At 36.9% G+C, this 20716-nt stretch overlaps 1 protein-coding gene across 3 annotated transcripts in view; it reads right to left on the reverse strand.

Annotated features, from left to right (window-relative positions):
• The window catches only part of RGS7 (regulator of G protein signaling 7), a 514710-nt gene that overhangs the window by 20502 nt on the left and 473492 nt on the right, over positions 1-20716 (reverse strand). For all 3 annotated transcript variants that reach the window (XM_035010933.1, XM_035010932.1, XM_035010934.1), the window contains 6 exons: positions 13148-13246; positions 11864-11925; positions 10807-10917; positions 9429-9554; positions 4529-4715; positions 1479-1568 (listed from right to left, as the gene is read on the reverse strand). In XM_035010933.1, the coding sequence (XP_034866824.1) occupies positions 1479-1568; positions 4529-4715; positions 9429-9554; positions 10807-10917; positions 11864-11925; positions 13148-13246 (675 nt within the window). The remainder of the gene's footprint in view (positions 1-1478; positions 1569-4528; positions 4716-9428; positions 9555-10806; positions 10918-11863; positions 11926-13147; positions 13247-20716) is intronic.

Below are 20716 nucleotides of genomic sequence, written 5' to 3' on the forward strand. Positions count from 1 at the left end.
GCAAATTTCTCAAAAGATGTTCTGCGATCCATTGAGTGTTCCGACTTACATGAGTGGGGTGGGATGGGGCAAAGGGAACTAGGGAACATAGATAAAAGGAAAGCAAAGAAAACAGAGCGGAGAAAGACAGGATGATGAAATGACGCAACAGCAAATCCATGTTCTAAATCAAGGGACCAGGAAGGTAGAAGAGCTGTCAAAGAATTTGGACGCTAGACACAGGGCACAGGCTCTGTTTTTATTAGTACTTTTATTTTTAACACCAAAACTCTTCCTGTGCAAACAAAATGGTATGGTTTCAAGCAAAATAAAATGACACTAAAATGAAGTAGATATGTGAAGGTTTTATGCTGACACGTGTAAATCCTACATATTTGAAAATCTCGCGGAATATATTCTGAATTTCCTCATAATGTTCTGTCAGGACTAGATTTCTATTGATTACATTGATTCTGTAGAGCACTTGTGCCCAACAGAACTTTCTGAAAAGACGTGAACTTCATTCTATGTTGTCCAATATTTCAGAAGCCTTAAGCTGTGGCCATTGAGCACTTGAACTCTGGCTAGAATTTTATGTACTTGTAACTAATTTAAATTTAAATGTAAACAACCCCATGTGGCTAGTGCAGCTGCACTGGGCACTTGCAAAGACAGTGTGTCTGCAAAGACGAGGTATCTCCAAAGACAGGGTATCTGCTTCCTGCAAAGACAGGGTATCTGCAGAGGCCATGGACTTTGAAAACTCCCGTTAGCCTAGATGACAGTCATGAATCACACAAAATTACAATTTAATCTCAAAATTTCAAGAAGTTATGGACTATTTTAACATTAAAAAATAATGAATAGTGTTGATTTTTATATTCCGATTTTCCATACTCTGCTTTATTGTTTACACTGATTATAAACATTAATTGAATAATGAGGTCTATTGCAGCTCTTCCAAAATGTGTTTGGCTACCTTCTTAGGTGTATAAAATTTATCCTAGGGGTACTAAGTAATCCAGGATAAATATCAAATTAAAATATTCTGAAGCAAACATTACTACATTTTGACAACTCTCATTGAAAAATATGAGTCTATATTTAATTATGGGGTATGTGGCCAAAAACACACTTGAGCTTACTGGAAAGAGAAAACCCCCTTCAAGTTTTTGAACTAATGATGTTCTTTCCTTTTCACTATTATAATTTTTATATCCTTAAACTAGACAAACAGAAGACTAACATGAAACACGAAAACAGCTTCTAAAAAACGTTGTAAAGCATGAACATCTGCAGAAACAAACAAAACGAAAAAGAAAATAAGCAATCAACAAACAAAAACACCTTAAATGGCCCTTATAAAATGCAAAGGTTTGGGGAAGGTCTTAGAGTTTGTTCACTTACCATTTGTCCAATACCCTGGGCTCAGCAGAAGGAACTACTCCATATAATTACAACTGAGAACCAGATCGAAAAAGGTCACAAAGAACCAATACCTTTTTCTTTGCCTGTAGAAGCTCTTGATAGGCACTGGATCTTATAAAACGTGGGTATGAATCACTTTTCATCAATTTGTAAATGTGCTCCTAAAAAGAAATAATGGTTGAAGTGCTTCTTTATTATTTCTCAGGGAAAATCAAATACTGTGATAAGAATACAGGATATGGTCCAAAAACAAATCTGGAAGCAGCTAAAATTAATAATGATAAGGTTGATGAGGATACTTTGTGTTTACAGAACATCTAAATCTTCAAATTCATTATTTTATTCATGGGTCAATATTTGAACTGGTTTGAGAGCTACAGAGGAGGCAAATCACATCCAGTCCTTTAAAAAAATGGAATTCAGTTAATGGAATGTCATGAAGTGATTTCAAATCAAGCAGTTGATTTATATAGGTCATTTGAGAATATAAATCTGCTATCTCTTAAAATTATTCCAGGCCAAAAGTGAATGATATGAAGTCAAGATCAAGTAATCATCCTAGATACCTTTGGCATCTACATATACTTGGAGGATGCAGACTGCCCAGATGAATCATCTCTTCGGTGCAAATTATATGGAAAATTGTCATCCACATCCACTCTGGGCCAGAGCACAAGTCCAAAAATAAGTTTTGTGATATATAATTGCTAAATCTCCCAATTTGTATGCTTTTTAAAAAAACTCCTTTAGTGACAGATTTGGCAAATATTTAATAATTTAATCCTAATCAGTCTGCTGCATTTTATCTTGATAATGAATATTGGTAGGCAAAGAAGTCAAGGAAAAAAAATGTATTCATCCAATTCACTGCTGGCCCAATCTAGGGTGATTCTGCTCTGGCCCACTGCAGCTCAATGGAGCATAAATACTCCATCCTTTTAATCTAGTGAAATACCAGTTAGATACAGAGAGTATCCTCGATGTCCCAATCTCTTTTTGTTTGCAGAGAATATATATTTTAAGAAATTATTCTGTTTCCCTGGTCTCAAATACACCTGCAATAATTGGAGTTACTCTTGTTCAATATCTAGCCCAAGGCTCATCTCCAAGAGTATGGTACATTAGGGACCCTATCAGAATATGTTGTTGGAAAAGTGGGGTGATGTCTTACTTTGGAGTCAAGCATTTTGGGATTCAGATCTTATTGTGCTCAAGACCTACCACCTACAAACATATAAATTTAGGCTGATTTATCCATCTTTCTGAGTCTTGGTGTTCTAATCTGTAAAATAAGGTTGTTGTGAGGATTAAAGGGATGATATATGTTTAGCAAAGAAGGGGGGTATGCATAGTAAGTGCTCAGATCTACTTGAATATATGCCAGGCACACATCCAGTGCTTGCCTATATTAATTTAATCCTCACAAAACCTCAATGAGGTTGGGAACCATTATTATACCCATTATTATATCCATATGTGTCTTTTCTTAAATAATGCTAGGAATTCCTATTACTATATTTTTGAAGATGAGGTTAAAACCCCAGCAAAAACTGGAGTTAAATATCTGAACTTAACTGAAAAAGAAGCCCAGGGTCAGGTGGTAATATTTTCCATAGAAAATTATGCCTTTTCATTTTATTGAAGACCTATTAAGCAAGAATATTTTTAATGCCACAGATAACAAAGAAATGTTCCTTTTAAGACCTTAGGGAGGTTATTCCAAACATTTTACACATTGTTGGCTCTAGAAAAATGCTTGAGGGGCGCCTGGGTGGCTCAGTTGGTTAAGCGACTGCCTTCGGCTCAGGTCATGATCCTGGAGTCCCGGGATCGAGTCCCGCATCGGGCTCTCTGCTCGGCAGGGAGCCTGCTTCTCCCTCTGACCCTCCCCCTCTCATGTGCTCTCTGTCTCTCTCATTCTCTCTGTCTCAAATAAATAAATAAAATCTTTAAAAAAAAAAAAAAGAAAAATGCTTGAAATTTTATCTTGAACTGAAAGAAAGATAAATCAGCGAGAAGTAAGCAACAAGGCTAGAATTTCCATTCTGCTCTCTCTCATGTGTCTCTGTAATTATTTCCACATAGAAGACCATGGCAGAGACAGAGAGAATGGGTATCTGGTTAGCTGTTTCAACCTGTGTTAGTTTTCTATACCATGGCTTGTTTCTTTAAACCAAAGCCAGGAGAAATGTACTTTCCACTGAAAATGCAAATAAGGAAGGGCGTGTGTGTGTGTCTTATTCTTCATCTTCTATATTTTATTTAGTAATGTGGTTATCTGAAAAACAAGATACTTTCTAGAACTAATATTCTTCTCTAGAAGAGGTTTGAAAAATTAAGAAGTATGCATGTTCCGACTTAAAAGCCAATTTTAACACATCATCAGGAAAACAATATCCTCTCATCTCAAGTTAATTTTTCTTCTTGAGCACAATTTTTTTAGAGAAAGTAGAAATTCAGATTGTGTCTAAGGAGGCAATTATGTCCAGTTTGAAAAAAACACTAAGAAAATTAATATCTTAACATAAATTTGTCTTAGGAAATTAGTATCTTAATATAAATTTCTTTTTTTTCTCTTCACAGATTAAAAAGTTAACTTGGAAAATTCATACATGCCTAAATCTATTATTTCATTGTATCATCAAAGAACTGGCTTGAGTGTGATCTAACTTTAAGCTACTTCAGTTTAGTTCTGACTAGTCACAATAATGAATAATTTAGGAGTGTCAGAATCTTAGAATCTCCACATTGGAAGACACCTTAAGATTTCAAATATGTGCTACTGAGGTGGGGTCATTAGATAAGTGTTTTCTCATATACTGGGTGACAAAGTAAAAATGAAGTAAAAGTGTTCAAATATTTCAACCATTCCCCTTCAAAAAATTTTCACATAAAAACTTTCAAATTTAGAAGACATTCCCAGATTCTAGAAACTGTTCATTTTAATGTGTCTCTGTTTTCTTTTAAGTCAGTTGGAGTTATTTTACGTACGGTTACCTAAATTGAAAATATTAAGCCTAGCTGCCAATTAAATGAAAATAAAGCAAAACTATCTCAAATGCCAACTTCCCGGGAACACATTTGTGAGCTCCCATACTGTGAGGTCCACCCACATACCAACCTGAGCATCTTCGAATGTGTATCGTCCAGGCTCCTTCACATTCTGTGTGGTTTTGTCATAGCTCTTAGAATCCAAGTTAATGGCACTGGGGGCTCCTGGAGCCAGAAATTCTTGCCATATTTCCTGAACTCGGGAAGGGACTTCTCTAATAGGCCTTTTCTTCAGGTCCTCCACTGCTAGCCAGAATCTATGCAAAATGAGACACGCAGCAATAACTGTGATACCTCATAGTCTGTGAATTCTTACAATATTGACTGACCATACCATTCACGACAATACATAATAATGAGCTCCTTTTTTTCTGAGGGCTTCCAATATATGGCCTTTTTTTTTTATTAGTTATATTCAAAGATATCAAAGTTTTCAAAAGGAAATATTGGAAAACAATCTCTTTTAAGTGTTTGTTGTTGAAAGCAGATCTCCCAGAGCCCTGATTCTTTACACTTTAATTTTTAGTAGAGCAAAATAGCACTGCTAAAGAACCATTTATTAGAAAGGAAGAGGAGTTTGAAGGGAATTACAGTGAGTGACATAGAGCATCTGCTTGGGGGATAAAGTAGGGCATTATACTGTATGCTTTGGATCTTTTGTCCATTTGAGCAATGAGGGTTAGTACGGAGAGGATTTTCTGCTCTACCTGGCAAGGGAATTACAGTGAAGCTTTACTGGAATTAAAAGAGGACTGGACACAAGATCAGAAAAGGCCCCTAGATGGAGAAATTGGGGCAAGTAACTAATTTTAGTCTATTTAATTCAGAGAGTTATGGAATGACAGAAGCAACAAGCTTTCACATGCCATTGTTTTAAAGGTTTAAATTTGCAGAGGCATTATAGCAATTCAGAAGCTCTGAAAAAACAAATATATACTGACTTACTTCTGAATATATAAATATATTTTATATACTTCTACAAAGAGTATTTATACTGTAAGGAAAGAACACCAGAACATATTTTGGTTGATAAGAGCAAATAGCAAAGTCATTTCTTTAAATTTTGCTCTATGTTATATGTTTTGGTTAGAACTAGAAATAATGTTGAAAAGATGAATATGTATATCATTATAATTTAAAATGAAAAAAATACATGAAAAAGGAACTACTAGGTCTATGTTATCCACAACATGGACCATTATCTCTCTAATGGCAGATGTAGTCATGCATGAAATGGGCAAATGGCCACAAGGACGAAGTTCACTATAGGCTATAGAGTCTTAAGAGGTATATGACAAGCAGAACCTTCAAAATTACTAAGTTTTAACTTGGGCATTAATGAAAGGTCAGAAATAAGCAATAAAAGAGTTGAACTGGAGTTAGAATAGCAAATACTACTCAATCTAGTGAGTTTCCAGTTCCTAGAGATCATTTTCCTGTACATATATGTAACAGTAGATTTACTGTTGTTTACTACATATATGTAACAGTAGATTTAGACAATGCCTTACAGATGAAACTACCATTACTGCTTTCAGAAGGGAAGGCTCAAGACCATTTCCTCCAAAAACAAGAGATTTGGACACTGTGCAATTTTGTTTCTTAAAAAGATTTTATTTATTTATTTGACAGAGAGAGACACAGTGAGAGAGGAACAGAAGCAGGGGGAGTGGGAGAGGGAGAAGCTGACTCCCAGCAGAGCAGGGAGCCCGACGTGGGGCTTGATCCCAGGACCCTGGGATCATGACCTGAGCCGAAGGCAGATGCTTAATGACTGAGACACCCAGGCGCCCCTGGACACTGTGCAATTTAGGAATGCCATGTGCCATCTGAGGGAGCATAAATGTTGTAATCAATGCTCATTCAAGTTCATTCCAGCATGCTTTTAACACCTTAATCAAAAGAATTTTTCTGTCCTCAAAGAACTACTAGAGAAAAAGATGCACCATTCAAATGGCTGCCTAATATTAGGAAGCCCAGGAGGGGCTCTTGAGGAATAGCGCAAATGACACAGTGTGGGAGTGCAGAGCAAGAAAGAGCCTTCTGCTGGGCAAGCACTGGGCTGGAAAAGGGAGTTCTAGGAAAGCTGTTATAGATGCAGTGATATCTTAATGAACTTGAAAGTACAGACAAATTAATAAAGGGTTGAGGAGGTATTAATAACAACATCTACTCTAATATATAAGTGCAGGCACTGTTCTAAATGGTTTAGCTCTATTAACTCATGTAGTCCCTACAACTCTAGAGTATGTGCTATTATTTTCTCCATTTTCAAGAAAAGGCAACTGAGGATATGGAGATTAAGTAACTTATTTAAGGTTGCCCACTATGAGTGTCATAAGTTGGGTGAGTTTCATAGCTAGGGTTGCCCCTGGATAATTTGCAGAAGATGACATGCTTCATCTGACCACTCAGATGGCATTTGACCACTCCCTCAAATGTCTCCCTAAGAGCATCATTGCCTTTCTTGTTCTTGACCTTACTGTAGGTGCTATAATAAGTTAGTAGAATGGAAAGGATTCTGGTAAAATCCCACCCCCCCCTTAATATACAGTAGGTGGAATACGAATAAGTGTTTTAATGCCTTTGAGTCTTAAGTTCTTCATCAGTAAAATGGGATGATACTGTCTATCTCCATAGGTTTCCATTAGATTAAATAAGATAAATAATGTAAAAGGCACTTTTGAGTGCCTGACATATTTTTAGACACTCAACAACAAAACTCATGTTACTATGTTTACTTAGTACTTATGCTATGCTACGTGCTTTACCTGAAAAAGGAATGAGCAAAAACACACCAGTGAATAGCAGAGGTTATATTTGAAAAAGAAGTAGTCATCAATAAGCAGTATTTCTTGACTTTTTTCTGTGTTAATACTTGAAGAAAATGCTCACATGAGTGTCTCAGTGTGTAAAGAGCAGGTGCTTACAGGCAGCTGCTTGATAAGATGCACTGAGACTTATTTAAGCTCAATTAGCCCTACCAGCAAACTGGACTGTTCTGTTTCCCTTAATCTATTACACCAGATACCTAAGTGGAAGAAATGGGGCTCAGATTTGGGGAGCAATGGAATGTAGCCTGTATTGGTTTATAGAAAGCCGTGAATGCCAATTACTAGCCAATCTGACTTGGACAAGATGATTACCTTCCCCCAGACATATTTTGCTTATCTGAAAATGGGGCAAGAATGTTTGCACTTCATTTTTGTTGTGATGATTAGGTGTGTGATAATCAGAAATAGTAAACACAAAATATAGCATGGCATACTTACAGCAGTAGTGGATATAACTATAATATAATGTACATATAAAATATGTCATATTTTTTATACGAAATGACTTAGCTCGAAAACTAGCATGGCATAGAATTATTGAGGTTAAGAAATGGTTAAGGTTTGAACCAAGGAATCAGCAGTCATTCAATTCATCCTTGAAACAGAGTTTGCACATACTCTTTCCTTTTCCCAAAGCTTCTTTCCTCTTCCTTTTAGTGGATGGGGAGGTGGAATTTTGGCCTGGTTATCTCTTGACATCCAGGTCATAGCCTAAAGCCATTTCCCCTGTGATGCCTGGCTGACCTTCAGCTCTGGGTTAACTATCTGTCTATACTTCTCCGATCTAAATAACCACCATTTTGTGCTGTGATCTCTTTTCTTCTCTGTATCCACCACTAGAATCATTTTTATTTGGTTAGGTGACCCTGGTGAGGCTTATTACTTGTTTATTTCTTCATCATGATACCAAGGATGTCAGCACTTATTTAAAAACTTAGAGAATTAGAGGAAATTCTACCTCCCCATCCTCTAAAAGGCTAAAAAATATTCTTTATCTCTGCTCTATTTTTTAATGCATTCTTATACTCAATAATTGATGATGTGGCCTCAATGTAAAAAAGAATCCTTAGCAACTGTAGATCTTGTAATAACCCTGTCAAAAAGGGTTTCCATAAACTTGAAAGAATAGGAAGCTACATCCCAACAATTCATGACAAGCACACATATATAATAACATTCCTCCAGGTTCCATCTGTGGTTATCTTGCTTAAACCATAGGACATCTGTCAAAGTTCTACATTATTTCTGAATGGTTTGGTATTGGTATCTGTTAAATCATCTGAAAAGAATGTGACAATGCCTGGAGCTGTATGTAGTGTTCCAATGAAAATAAATGAATGCTGAGACCTTTCTGTAAATGAATTTCACAGGACTGCATAAGTCATGGGAAAGTAAATTAGGGTATCATGTTTCAAAAGAATAATGAATGAAAGAGTTCATGGAAAAACATTTTTATGTAGTGGAAAGTTATCACTCACTTCAATGATCTTAAACAGAGTCACTAAAATCTATTGCAGTGTCTCACATTTAAAAATTCAATTTCCAGGTGCCTCTTAAGTTAGAAAAATTTCAAAAATATGTAAGGATGATGTTCACAACAGATGGGTGGAATGCACACCCCTTTTCTACTAACAGCTCAGTGTGGTATGGATCTCAACTGCCCTGAGGCTGCATTTAAATGTGCAAAGTGAATGAGCTGCCCCATAGTTTTGTTTCAAGTTATTTTTCATAGGCACCCAAATCTCTTTTCCTAGACCTTACTTAGGAAGCAATATGCAAAGAAGACTAATATTGATAAATAATAATTTAACTGCATAAATATTATTGGCCATTCCTCATTTGCCAAACATTAGTCCAAGTATTACACTTCTTTACGGAGTCCATTTCAAATGCATCAAATTTATATACTTAAAAGATCAAGAGATAGTGTAAAAATAACATTATAAGGGATTGATAATCCTGGACAGGCTTTGCCTTTTTTTTAGCTTTTTTCCCTCCATCAAGAGGCAGAAAATCAATGGGTTCCTATCATCATCATGTTGGTTGGAGAGTAACTGATCTATTTAGTGCAAAACAACCAGACATATTACAGTAAGTCTCTCTGACATAGAATAAGATACAAACAGTGTGTCTTACCTTAAATTTTCTGAGCTGAATTCTGACTCTAGAAATTTAAGGAACTGTTCTCTCCCAACTGGGTCTTTCAGTGCTTCATCCATGCCAAAACCCCATCGTTTTACCCTCTGCTGGCTTGGTTCTTTGCTTTAGGAGATAAAACAAAGCCAAATATATTCCTTTCATTACCAATTCTATCTTCTGTGATTACATTTCCCTTCAGAATCATATATACTGGGGAAGTTCCCATCTTTAACATATCTTTCAGAAAAAAATATCTGTGACTGATGGTTTTGCATGAAATTATATTGAGGCATATGTTAGGCATTAACAGTGGTGTCTAATGTTTATTGAGCATTAGGTGCTTAGTGCTCTAGATGGATTCTCTCTTTTAGATATTTTCCTGCAACTTTATGAGACAGGTACTGTTATGTTCTCACTATATAGATGAAGAAATCAAGGCACAAAGAGAGTTATAACTTGCCAATGTCTGAGAGATAATAAGGGGCAATATTCTAGACATTTTGACCTCAAAGCTCATTTCTTAGCCACTATACAATGCAGTCTTGAGGTGGTATGTTGTACTGGGGGAAAATGCATTGGGAACCAAAAGGCCTCAATTCTGGTTATGAGTCTGCTGTTGATGAAATGTGTGACCTAATCCTAGCTGAGTCACAACATTCTGGGGCCCAAATTCCTCATCTATAAAATCTAGAACTTATGGATGAAGAATTTGCACTTGTCAAACATTTAAGAACACTGGATGGGGGTAAAGGAAAGAAAAGGTCCATAAACACAGTTTAGTGAAGTGCCACTAAGTACAAAATCCTCACTCTGTAAAGTAAGAGGCGCTGCTCTTTTCATGACTGTCAAGATCAGTGATCTAAGTCTTCCCTTCTCAGGAAGGAAACCAGGAAGTCTTAAATTGTGCTTTGGTTTTCTTAAGAAGTCAGTTCTCTTGTCAGATTCTCTTAGAGTGTTTAAGGGAAGTTCATTTTGTTTTAAAATTGAATTTATAAAGGCATACTTGTATTGGGCTTAAATAAGTATGGATTTAGCATTCATTTTGCTTGAATACAGCAAAATGAATGCGGCCCTGTGGATTTTCAAAGAAGCTAAAGCAATGCACTAAATTTCAAGAACTGAAGATCTCAACTCTGAATAGTCTATTCTGAAACTCTTGTCCCTCTAATTTTGTGCCAGTCCTCCGGAAATGCAGATCTGAACACAAATGCAAGTATCTAAGGTTCAAAAACCATTACCTTGAATGAGAACTTTGTATCATGAGCTAATAGAGACACAGAGTAAAACTGACCTTACAATTATCAGCTATAGAATTCTTCCTATTTCAACTAAACCCTGAAATAAGTGAAATACTTGAAGAGAAAATGTCATATACCTTGCTTCGAGTTCCCAGAAAGTAGTATCATCAGACAGCCATGGGTTAGAAGGGTCAGGTGGCACAAGAAACGGGTCATATTCTAAATATTGTTCCGTGTAACTTAACAGACTAGAGAGAAAAAACATTTTCATTTTCCTTAGTTTTTCTTGCTGAGGTTATACCCAGCCCAAAGTAAGGAATACAATATAAAAAGGTCTGGCCAAGGAATTGCTTGCTTATAGAGAAAATCTAATGGCAGTTTTTATGTTTCAGTAACTTACACGCATCAACTTGTGCATCCTGGAAGGTAAAGTGGCTAAGGAGTCCATGTCTACCCATGCCCAATCCTAGTGAGGCAACACCCTTCCATTCAAATGAAGCAAAATGGAAGGCGTCAGTGTGTAAAAAGCAGTGCTAAAAGTCAGTCTTTAGTCAACCAGTCCACCCACAGCTGAATTGATTTTAGCCAACTTGGAGAACGGGTTAAAAGGGAATTTTTGTCAAAAGTATTTACAGGAGTTAGGTAAAGGGCAAAGCATTAACATTTCTTAAAAAAATCTGTATTCAAAAAAAGAAAGAAAAGAAAAAGATGGAGAGGAGAGGAAAGAAGTTGGAGAGGTAGGATTTGACAATGCTCCAAAGTAAAGAACACACGTGCCATTAATAACAGATTTAAATGAAGAAATGAAAATATCTAAAATCTGTATTTAATTCAAATTCTGAAGTCATGCAGTAACTGAAAAGTGTGAATGTTAAGATGAATTTACAGAGAGGCCCTAAGTTGCCAAAAAGTAACTTGATAAATTGAAAGCTTCATTTCTCTCAGCAGGAGTGAAAAATTCAACTCCTTGGAATTGTCTTCTATATCTGATTCTGGTTGCACAGGATTGGATCTCTACAGATTGAAGATAGTAATGATCATTCTGTCATTTAAACTATAACAGAAGAGTTCTTTGGAAGTTTTCTATGTGCAAAATGCAAAAACAAAATAACATTTCTTACAGGATTCCATTTTTAGTGCATTTGACTGTCACATGAATTTTTTTTATTTATAGGGGCATCTTGAAATACTTACCTATCAGCAACTTTTGACATTTTTAACCGATGTCTATCTAACTGTATTTGCCAATATTTAATCTGAAAAGAGTTAAAGAAGTAGTTAAATAAGTAGTGACATTCTCATAATTTTCAACTCTAAATTCTGATAGACTGGGCAATTCTAAATAAGAATATGTTCTAAGTAAAATTTCAAAAGTCTGAAAAATCAAATGAGATGGCTCTGAAAATTAAAGTGTTTGAATATAAACATAGCCAATATCACTTTAGAACAGCAATGAATTTGAACATTCTGCATACTTTAACAAAATGTAACTTTATTTTTAAAATGTTCTAGAGATTGTAAACATTTATTCATAGTCAATAACCAAATCAGAATCACCCCCCAATATTAAATTCAGAAAATAAATGTATGTGTTATTTGTACTATAATTTCAAAGTAAATCCTACTTCCTAGTACTAGCCCAAGAAAGCATCAATGATACGTGTTTTGGGAATAATTTTATCAACATTTCAGGACAAACACATGGACCTAATAATATATGGAAAACTTTAAAACTCTCTAAATTACTTTCCATTCACTGTGATTATAAATATACTAGAAAAAGTATTATTACACTATTGATAAACCATATCACAATAACATATTAGGGGAAAAGAATAAAAAGGGTTTTTCCCTTTTTAGGGAGCCCCATGACCAAGCTAATCAAGAGATTTCACTATTATTTGATATAAGAGACACCGGTGTTTGCTTTGAACTATTGCTTGGAGGCAAAACTATTGATCAATTAGTGAAACAAGACATGACGTATACCATAACTGTACACCAGTGTTAATGAGTGAGAACTTCGAGAGGCTTATGGAGAGCAGTACCAGGAGAATAAGAAAAAGCACTCTGTGAAGATCATGTCACAAGACTGGATACATAAAACACGTGACTCAACGTCACCAGCTTCTTGTCTTCTCCTTCTTCAAGAAGAGCTCCAGAGTACGGAATAACTCTTGAAATGGAGGCACCTAAACAGCAGTGTACATCCTTTTTAAAAATTGGTTAGAGGATACAGGATTTGGGGAATTAAAGAGTGAAGAGATTTGGAAACCATCTGCATATAGTGATATATTTCCAGGTGACTACATATCTTAAAATTAAATGATTTCACTACCTTTTAACTGCAACTCTTCTCTATTAAACAGTCAACCATACAAATAACCTTCTAAAAAACCCTCCCATTAACATTCACATGTAGTCTTCATAGCTACTATTCTGTAAACCGTCAGCAGGTCATGTTATAGACTGACCCACCTGTTGTTGTAACTCATCTTCTGTTGGAGGTTTCGTTTCTGGTGTGGGTGTGTGGGTAGGACTGTGACTTCTAATGTCATTTTGTAAACCATAGACAGACTATATTAAAGTAAAAGAGAAATATATTAGGACAAAATACCATTTATAGTCACAGACTTTCTAAAAGGTAATTTTGTGTTATATATTCAGCAAGGTAACTCAAAGTTTTGCTGCATATTTGATGAAGCTTCTTATTAAAATTCGGAGGCACTGCTATCATAAATATCATATGAATATAAAATAAAAGCACAGCTCTTTGAAAAAATATGTGGTTAGATTATTAACTTTGACAGAATAATTGATTATATGGAAAGAACATGGTAAGTCTGATAATAAAATCTGGGGGTGGACTGAGAGTACTAAGTTGGGGAACAACAACACTATATAACATTTAATAAGTGTTGATTTCAGAATAAAACAGGGGTGGATATAGAATAGAATAAAAATTTAATAAGCCAAAAGAAAATGAAAATAATTTGAGTTTTACAGAATGGAATACTGAGGAGAGAGACGAGGTTAACAATTCTATTATTGATTTAGTCTCGGCTAGTGTGATCAAAGACACCCCAGAGTGCTCCAACTTTCCCATCTCAGCATTTGGTTGTTTACCTCACTGTACTGGCCTTGCCATTCAGTGGCCATTGGGTGCCTTTTGCAAACATCAGTGATCCCAAAGTTTTCACTTGGGAATTCTTGATGCCCCAGTGCTTCTTTTGTATTTTGTCAAAAGGTCAAACCTACTACTTAGGAATATTCTTTTTTGAGAAAGACCTATTATTGGGGGGCTGGTTGGCTCAGTCTGGTAAGTGTCTGCCTTCAGCTCAGGTCATAATCCCAGGTCCTGGAATTGAGCTCCGAGCCCCGAGTTAGACTCCCGGCTCAGCAGCAAGTCTGCTTCTCCCTCTGCCCCTCCCTCTGCTCATTCTCTCCTTCTTTCTCCCTCTCTCTCTCTCAAATAAATAAAATCTTAAAAAAGAAAAGACCTATTGCTTAGTAAGTACAAATGAAGATCTGGAGACCTTAAAAAGACAAAAAAATCTTCAACTGAGGGTGAGACATCTCACATGTCAACCCAAGGGAGAAGCCAAATAACTTTTTCTTTAATATCAAAGAATTATTATTTTAAAATAAAGGATTTAATATGAGATATGGAGCACTGTTTCTTTGGACATGAGGATGAAAGGTAAGGACATAATAAAACTTCATGAGCCCACAAAATTAAAGTTACCAGATAGTTTTGGAAGAAACTCTTAAAATCAGAAGAGGGTAGGATCCAGATGCTTAACTGAGCCAATTTTCAGGCTCATCACTAACCTCACCAGTATCTCTAAATTCAAATGTGTTTTATTCTGAACCCGTTTTCACTCAGACTCTATCTTTTCTTAATGTTCACCTGTTGGTTTTATACCTGGACCCTCTGGATGGACTTGGATTTTCCCTTGTAATTTCCCATTACTTTGCTCTTAGGCTTTCTTCAGTAGATTTTGACTTGGCTTTAACTTACCTGAATCATCCATTTTAGACTATCTTTGTTAAGTCTTTCAATCTGCCCTCTCTTGACCTCACCTCAACTTCTGGGAACTCAGGTTCTATCACCAGGCAACAATTTCAACCTAACGAGCAGCACATATGCTGTGAATTAATTATTAATAGGACAGAACCGAATGGCTTAAATTTTCTCTGTTCTTTCTTTCATTTAATCATTCAACATCTACTGAACACCTACTATATGCTGGATATAATGCTGAGCATTAGGGATATAGAAGTAAACAAAGATAGATACGTTTTCTCTTCCACTGGAACTCACAACTTAGTGGAGGGAAGCATGTTACACAAATAATCACACAAATAAACACATGATTAAAACTGTGATAAGTGTTATGAAAGAAGATAATAACAGGAGCATAGGGCCTGAAGTACAAGGAGACTTAATTTGCACCAAAGAAACAGAAAAGGCCTATGTGAACTACTAACAGTCATATCTGAACTTTGAACTCTGAAGTAACTGGTGAGGTTGATTTTTAAAAATTAGGCAAGTGAAAAATCACCAATTATTCAATAATCATAGACAATAAATGTAGACATTTTTCAATGTCTACAATTTTTCAGTTGTACTACATTAATTTATGATAAAGAAAATAAAAAGACTCTAAGGCTTGAACACTGCATTCTTGTTTACCTTAGTTTAATTACTTAAAGTCCTTAATAAGAATCTATACTCAAGTAAATAATGCTTATAAGGTAAGAAAGCTGTTTTTTTTTTTTATGTTATGTTAATCACCATACATTACATCATTAGTTTTTGATGAAAGCTGACTGTTTTAACAGTTTTTTGGTTAAGATTAAAAATAATTAAAAAGAGGGGTGCCTGGGTGGCTCAGTTGGTTAAGCGACTGCCTTCGGCTCAGGTCATGATCCTGGAGTCCCGGGATCGAGTCCCACATCAGGGTCCCTGCTCAGCAGGGAGTCTGTTTCTCCCTCTGACCCTCCTCCCTCTCATGCTCTCTGTCTCTCATTCTCTCTCTCGCAAATAAATAAAAAAATCTTAAAAAAAAATAATTAAAAAGACTGCTAGAAAAATACTGCATTTTATGGTGTCATGGAAGTACACTGATCTATAAACTATCTTCTGCCTCCGCATTTCTATGATTGTTTCCGTATGCATGCATAGCACATAGGCTCAGGAAGTTCCATTAAGAACCAAATCCCTGGGAGGTGGTGTTTAAAGCAGCCCTCCAGCAGCCTTGCTACCAGCTCTGGGCTCTGAGGTTACTATGGAGTTTCCGTTTCATGCAGGTAAACATCAGTTCTCTCTTTCATCAGTCAGAATGGCTTTCATTTTCTGGGGACCAGTGATTGCTTTTAACTTTGATTCTTGGCTACAGTGAAAATGGCCATGAATAATGAAGTTTTATGTACAGGGCTTATTTTAGGGACAAAGGAGGTAGGAAATTGATCCTATTTTGGCAGACAAGTTCTGAGGATCATTTGAAATGTAAAAGGTTTTCATTTTTTTTTAGAAAAAGGAACTATATTAAAATATTGGCCAGAGTGAGTGGAGTAGAGCTAGCAACAGGTAGGGCTGGAGAGGAAGGGACATGAAATTGTCTCAATGGGGGGAAATAAAATTAACCAATTGGGATCCATTTTGAGTTGTTAGCAAAGCTAGTTACCAATCAAGATGCTTTGACTTGATGAATATACCCATTTATTTAAATCCAGGGTGCCTGAACAAGATTTTTTCACATAGGGTACCATCCAAATGAATACTGGGTAAGTTATTCATAAAATGAAACAGATCTGACTTTCTACATAAACCCGTTCATATGTGATTTCCCTTCACACCTTAGAAGAAGTCTAAGAAAATGCTCTCCTACTTTTATCTTTGGCAGGCGGTGGGGAGGGGGGGTGCTTTAAAACAGAAAGTAAAGAGTACAGGAAGCTTTTATGCCTTTCTATGTGGAGTGAAATCTCTGGGGTTTTTCCAACTGATGGTGGAGGGAGGGGATCTTTCTCTTTCTTCTGGATTGTTCAGCTCGACCAGACAATGGATTGGGACCACATCTGCTGGTGTGTGGAGGAAACCAGTGCACAAAGAGGGCAGAGAAAAGAGGCACAGGAGAGTGAGCGAGAACCCTGATGAGTCCCTGGGTCCGTCAACCCCTGGGGGCTAACTCTGCCCCACCAACTCCCAAGGGTTTAGAATATTCCCTGCTTTTTGCTATTTTGAGCAGAATGTTTGTTGCCTGCCACTTGACTGTACTTCTTACTTAAAAGCCTTTTGTGTTACCCTAAGGTATGAGTAGTTTCTTCTGTTAAAATTCCACATTATGCATATACAAGTGAGGAAATGCCAATTTTTTCTGTATAAACAGTTTTATGTATAAACAGCCACTGCATTAAAAGCAGGAAAACTAGACATTTAATCATGAATTTCCTAACTGTTCCTCTAGAATGTGCACATTAGCTATTACCTAAAATATGAAGTGTCTTAATGCCTAAATGAAGATGACAGAAAAAAGAAAAGTAACGAGACAAGAAACATCTTACTTTTGTTTTGAAATATGGGTCCTGAAGTTATAGGAAGCAGTTCAACATGTGGGGTTAGTCATGTACATACAAATGCTTTTTTCATTTTCCTCAGGTTTTGTGTTGTCCTAGGGCCCCTCTAGCTATTGTTATATAGAAGGATTCATCCTGTGATGGTTAATTTTATGTGTCAAGCTGGCTGGGCCACAGTGCTCAGATATTTGATCAAACATTATTCTGGATATTTCTTTGAGGATGTTTTTGAATGAGATTAAAATGTAAATCAGCAGACTTTGAATAAAGCCAATGGCCCTCCATAATGTGGGTGGGCCTCATTCAATCAGCTGAAAGCCTGGACAGAACACAAAGATTTCCTCCAAGCAAATGGGAATTCTGTCAGCAGATGGCATTTCTTCCCTGGGACTCTAGCCACTGGCCTACCTCGTCAGGTTTGGGGCTTGGCAAACCTCTACAGCTGCATGAGACAATTTCTTAAAATAAATCTTTCTCTCTCGCTCTCCCTCGCTGTGTCTCCGTCTTTCTCTCCTTCACCCTTTGGGGAACCCTGACTGATACACAGCCTGACCTATTATAATTAAAGTTTTAGAAACAGGCTGAAGAAAATCAGGTACACAGTGGCCCTTAAAATTTGCCTAGATTAGGCTGGTTTCTTTCTGGCTATGCTACATTACGATTCCTTCATAGAAATGTAAGGAAATACATTCCACCTACTTCTTTGTATTTTAGTAAAGATAGATTTAGAAACTGACTGATCCTAAATACTTAAAAATATCTCCAATCAGATGTTCTTCTAAGCCTTCTCTTCATATGTTTGATAAACACTCCAATCCTTGATATTCTTTAGGTACATGTAATGGATTACTGCTTTAAGGATTTACTGGGTCCCTTATTCTTGTTATGATATATCATCATGTGAAATATTATTACAGCTGACTGCCAAAGAAATGAACAGCAGTTCTCTTTGCTAAGGGTAGCATCTGTTTGCAAAAATGAATTACAATCCAGGGGTTCCACTTTCTTACCAGCAGAAGTTTAAAACAGAGGGTGGTCACACCATTAAGACAATGAGCAAAGGACATAGTCGGATTAGCTGTGGAAGGCAAAGACAGTTTCTAAGGTGATAGGCTGGCCTCTGCCATTTCTGTCTAAGGCTTGCAATCCCACAGAATTACCCCCTCCACAAGGACAGAACTGTGAAAACTTCAGAGGGTGGTGGGACAGTTTGTTGTTCGCCATGTATTTTTTGTAATAAAATGGTGTGGTGATTTAGAATCCCAAATCATTCAAATTCCCTTGATAACATGTTATGGACTGAGTTGCATCCCTCTGAAATTCATGTTGGAATCCTAATCTCCAATGTGACTATATATGGAGATGGTGTCTATGAGGAGGTAATCAAGGTTAAAGGAAGTCATCGGGTAGGATCCTAATCCCATGGAACTGGTGTCCTTACAAGAGGGACAGACACCCGAGCTCTATCTCTGCCATGTGAGGACACAGCAAGAAGGCAGCTGTCTACAAGCCAGGAAGAGAGCTCTCACCAAAAACCCAACTTGATTTGGGACTTCTAGTCTCCAGAACTGTGCGTAAATGAATTTCCATTATGTAAGCCACCCAGGTTGTGGCATTTTGTTATGGTTGCTTGAGCAGACTAATACATACCACTTAACACAATTACATGGTTATAGATGTATAGACATTTGTCTGCTTCTTCACTGTGTGCACTCTCATTAGACCATGAGCTGTGGGAACAAGGTCATGCCTGCCCCATTTACCATCGAATATCTAAAAAGCAGTACAGGGCGCCTGGGTGGCTCAGTTGGTTAAGCGACTGCCTTCGGCTCAGGTCATGATCCTGGAGTCCCGGGATCGAGTCCCGCATCGGGCTCCCTGCTCGGCAGGGAGTCTGCTTCTCCCTCTGACCCTCCTCCCTCTCATGCTCTCTGTATCTCATTCTCTCTGTCTCACATAAATAAATAAAATCTTTAAAAAAAAAATTAAAAGCAGTACATACCTGGCACAAAGTAGAGACTTGTTAAATCTGACTGAATGGGTCATTCCAGTTACTAACCAAATATGAGCTAATGTAGCAGTGGTCATAATTCTATAAGACAAATCAGTATGTGACTTAGAGTCCTATAACTTTCTATGTAAAATAACATGATTTGTGAAGATTCTAGCAAATTCAACACTTCTGACTCTGAGACGCTATATATATATATATATATATATGATGTGTATATATATATATATATATCAAAAAGTGAAAAAAAAATCAGCATTCTCCAATTGTTGAAGACAAAGGCATACATGCTACTTGCTGTAGCATTCTTCAGAATTTTTGTTTTTCTCTGGTAATTTCAGGCTATGGAGCTCTGCAGTTAGGCCCTGCAGTTCTACCATTATCGATTCACAGGAAATTAGACCACAACTGAGACAGTTAGAGCTCAGTGATTCCAGCTCTATAGCATTTCACCTTGCTAGGCCTGGTATTTTCCCATCATTAAGTGAGGGCTGATAGTATGTGAAGCACAGCATTACCAATTAATGCTTTTCAAGTTTTCAAAAAGCACAATGCCATGTGTAGCGCTGGTAAGACATCAATACCATGTAGCATTAAGAACACAGTGTAAATGATGGCTTTCTTATCTTTAAGTCCTATCTGTCCATCCATATGCTTTCTCTTCTGAGTCAGAGCATATCTCAGTTGGTGTCTGTTGGGAAAGCTTGACACAAAGTAAGGTATTATGAAAAGTAATTCTTCAAAATTCAGAAGTAGTGATGGGTGGCTGAATGTGCTTTTTGGAGAGATGATTGCAGCTCTGAATGCTGTTCCACAGCACAAAACCAGTCCCCAGTGCCCTGAGGCTGTGCTGTGCGTAGAGGAGGGAAGGAACTGCGTGAGGCCAGTCACAGGAGAGCAGGGCCAACAAGCCTGGTTTGGTCTGGCTTTGCCTCTTTCTCTCAGAGAGCTCCTAGGGGCAAAAGCTCTGGAGCACTGCACCTGAGTGGGTTTTGTGGCACTTTTCCTATGACTTCTTTATCCTGACATCAAGGTAAACTGCCTTAAAAGAAAGAAAAGGTACTTGGATCATACTGGGGCCTCATGATGTTTATATTTCTAAGGATGGAAGAAAAAGACAACAAGAAATAAGACTACAAAAAAAAAAATGATTAGTGCCTATTGGAAAACCCTAATTCTACATAAGGAAAAAGCCATGAAAAGGAAGGTCTTGAGCTTTGTGGAATGCTTTAATCCAGTGGTGCCAACCTTGGTCTGTGTCCTCAGCTCAGAAATTCTTATGTGCATCAAGTGTTTTTCATGGAATGAATAAAAATGCTTTCTGTGTGTATGTGCTACTTTCAAAAATATGGAGGTACTATTGCTGTGTATTTTCAAGAGATTATTTAAAATGTCACTGAATTCTGGATAGCTTTTTGTTTGTTATGTGTTCTCTCACATAACAGACACCAAACAAA

The sequence above is a fragment of the Mirounga leonina genome, unplaced genomic scaffold, assembly GCF_011800145.1.
Source record: "Mirounga leonina isolate KUSES-001 unplaced genomic scaffold, KU_Mleo_1.0 Mir_154, whole genome shotgun sequence".
NCBI classification, from domain to species: domain Eukaryota; kingdom Metazoa; phylum Chordata; class Mammalia; order Carnivora; family Phocidae; genus Mirounga; species Mirounga leonina.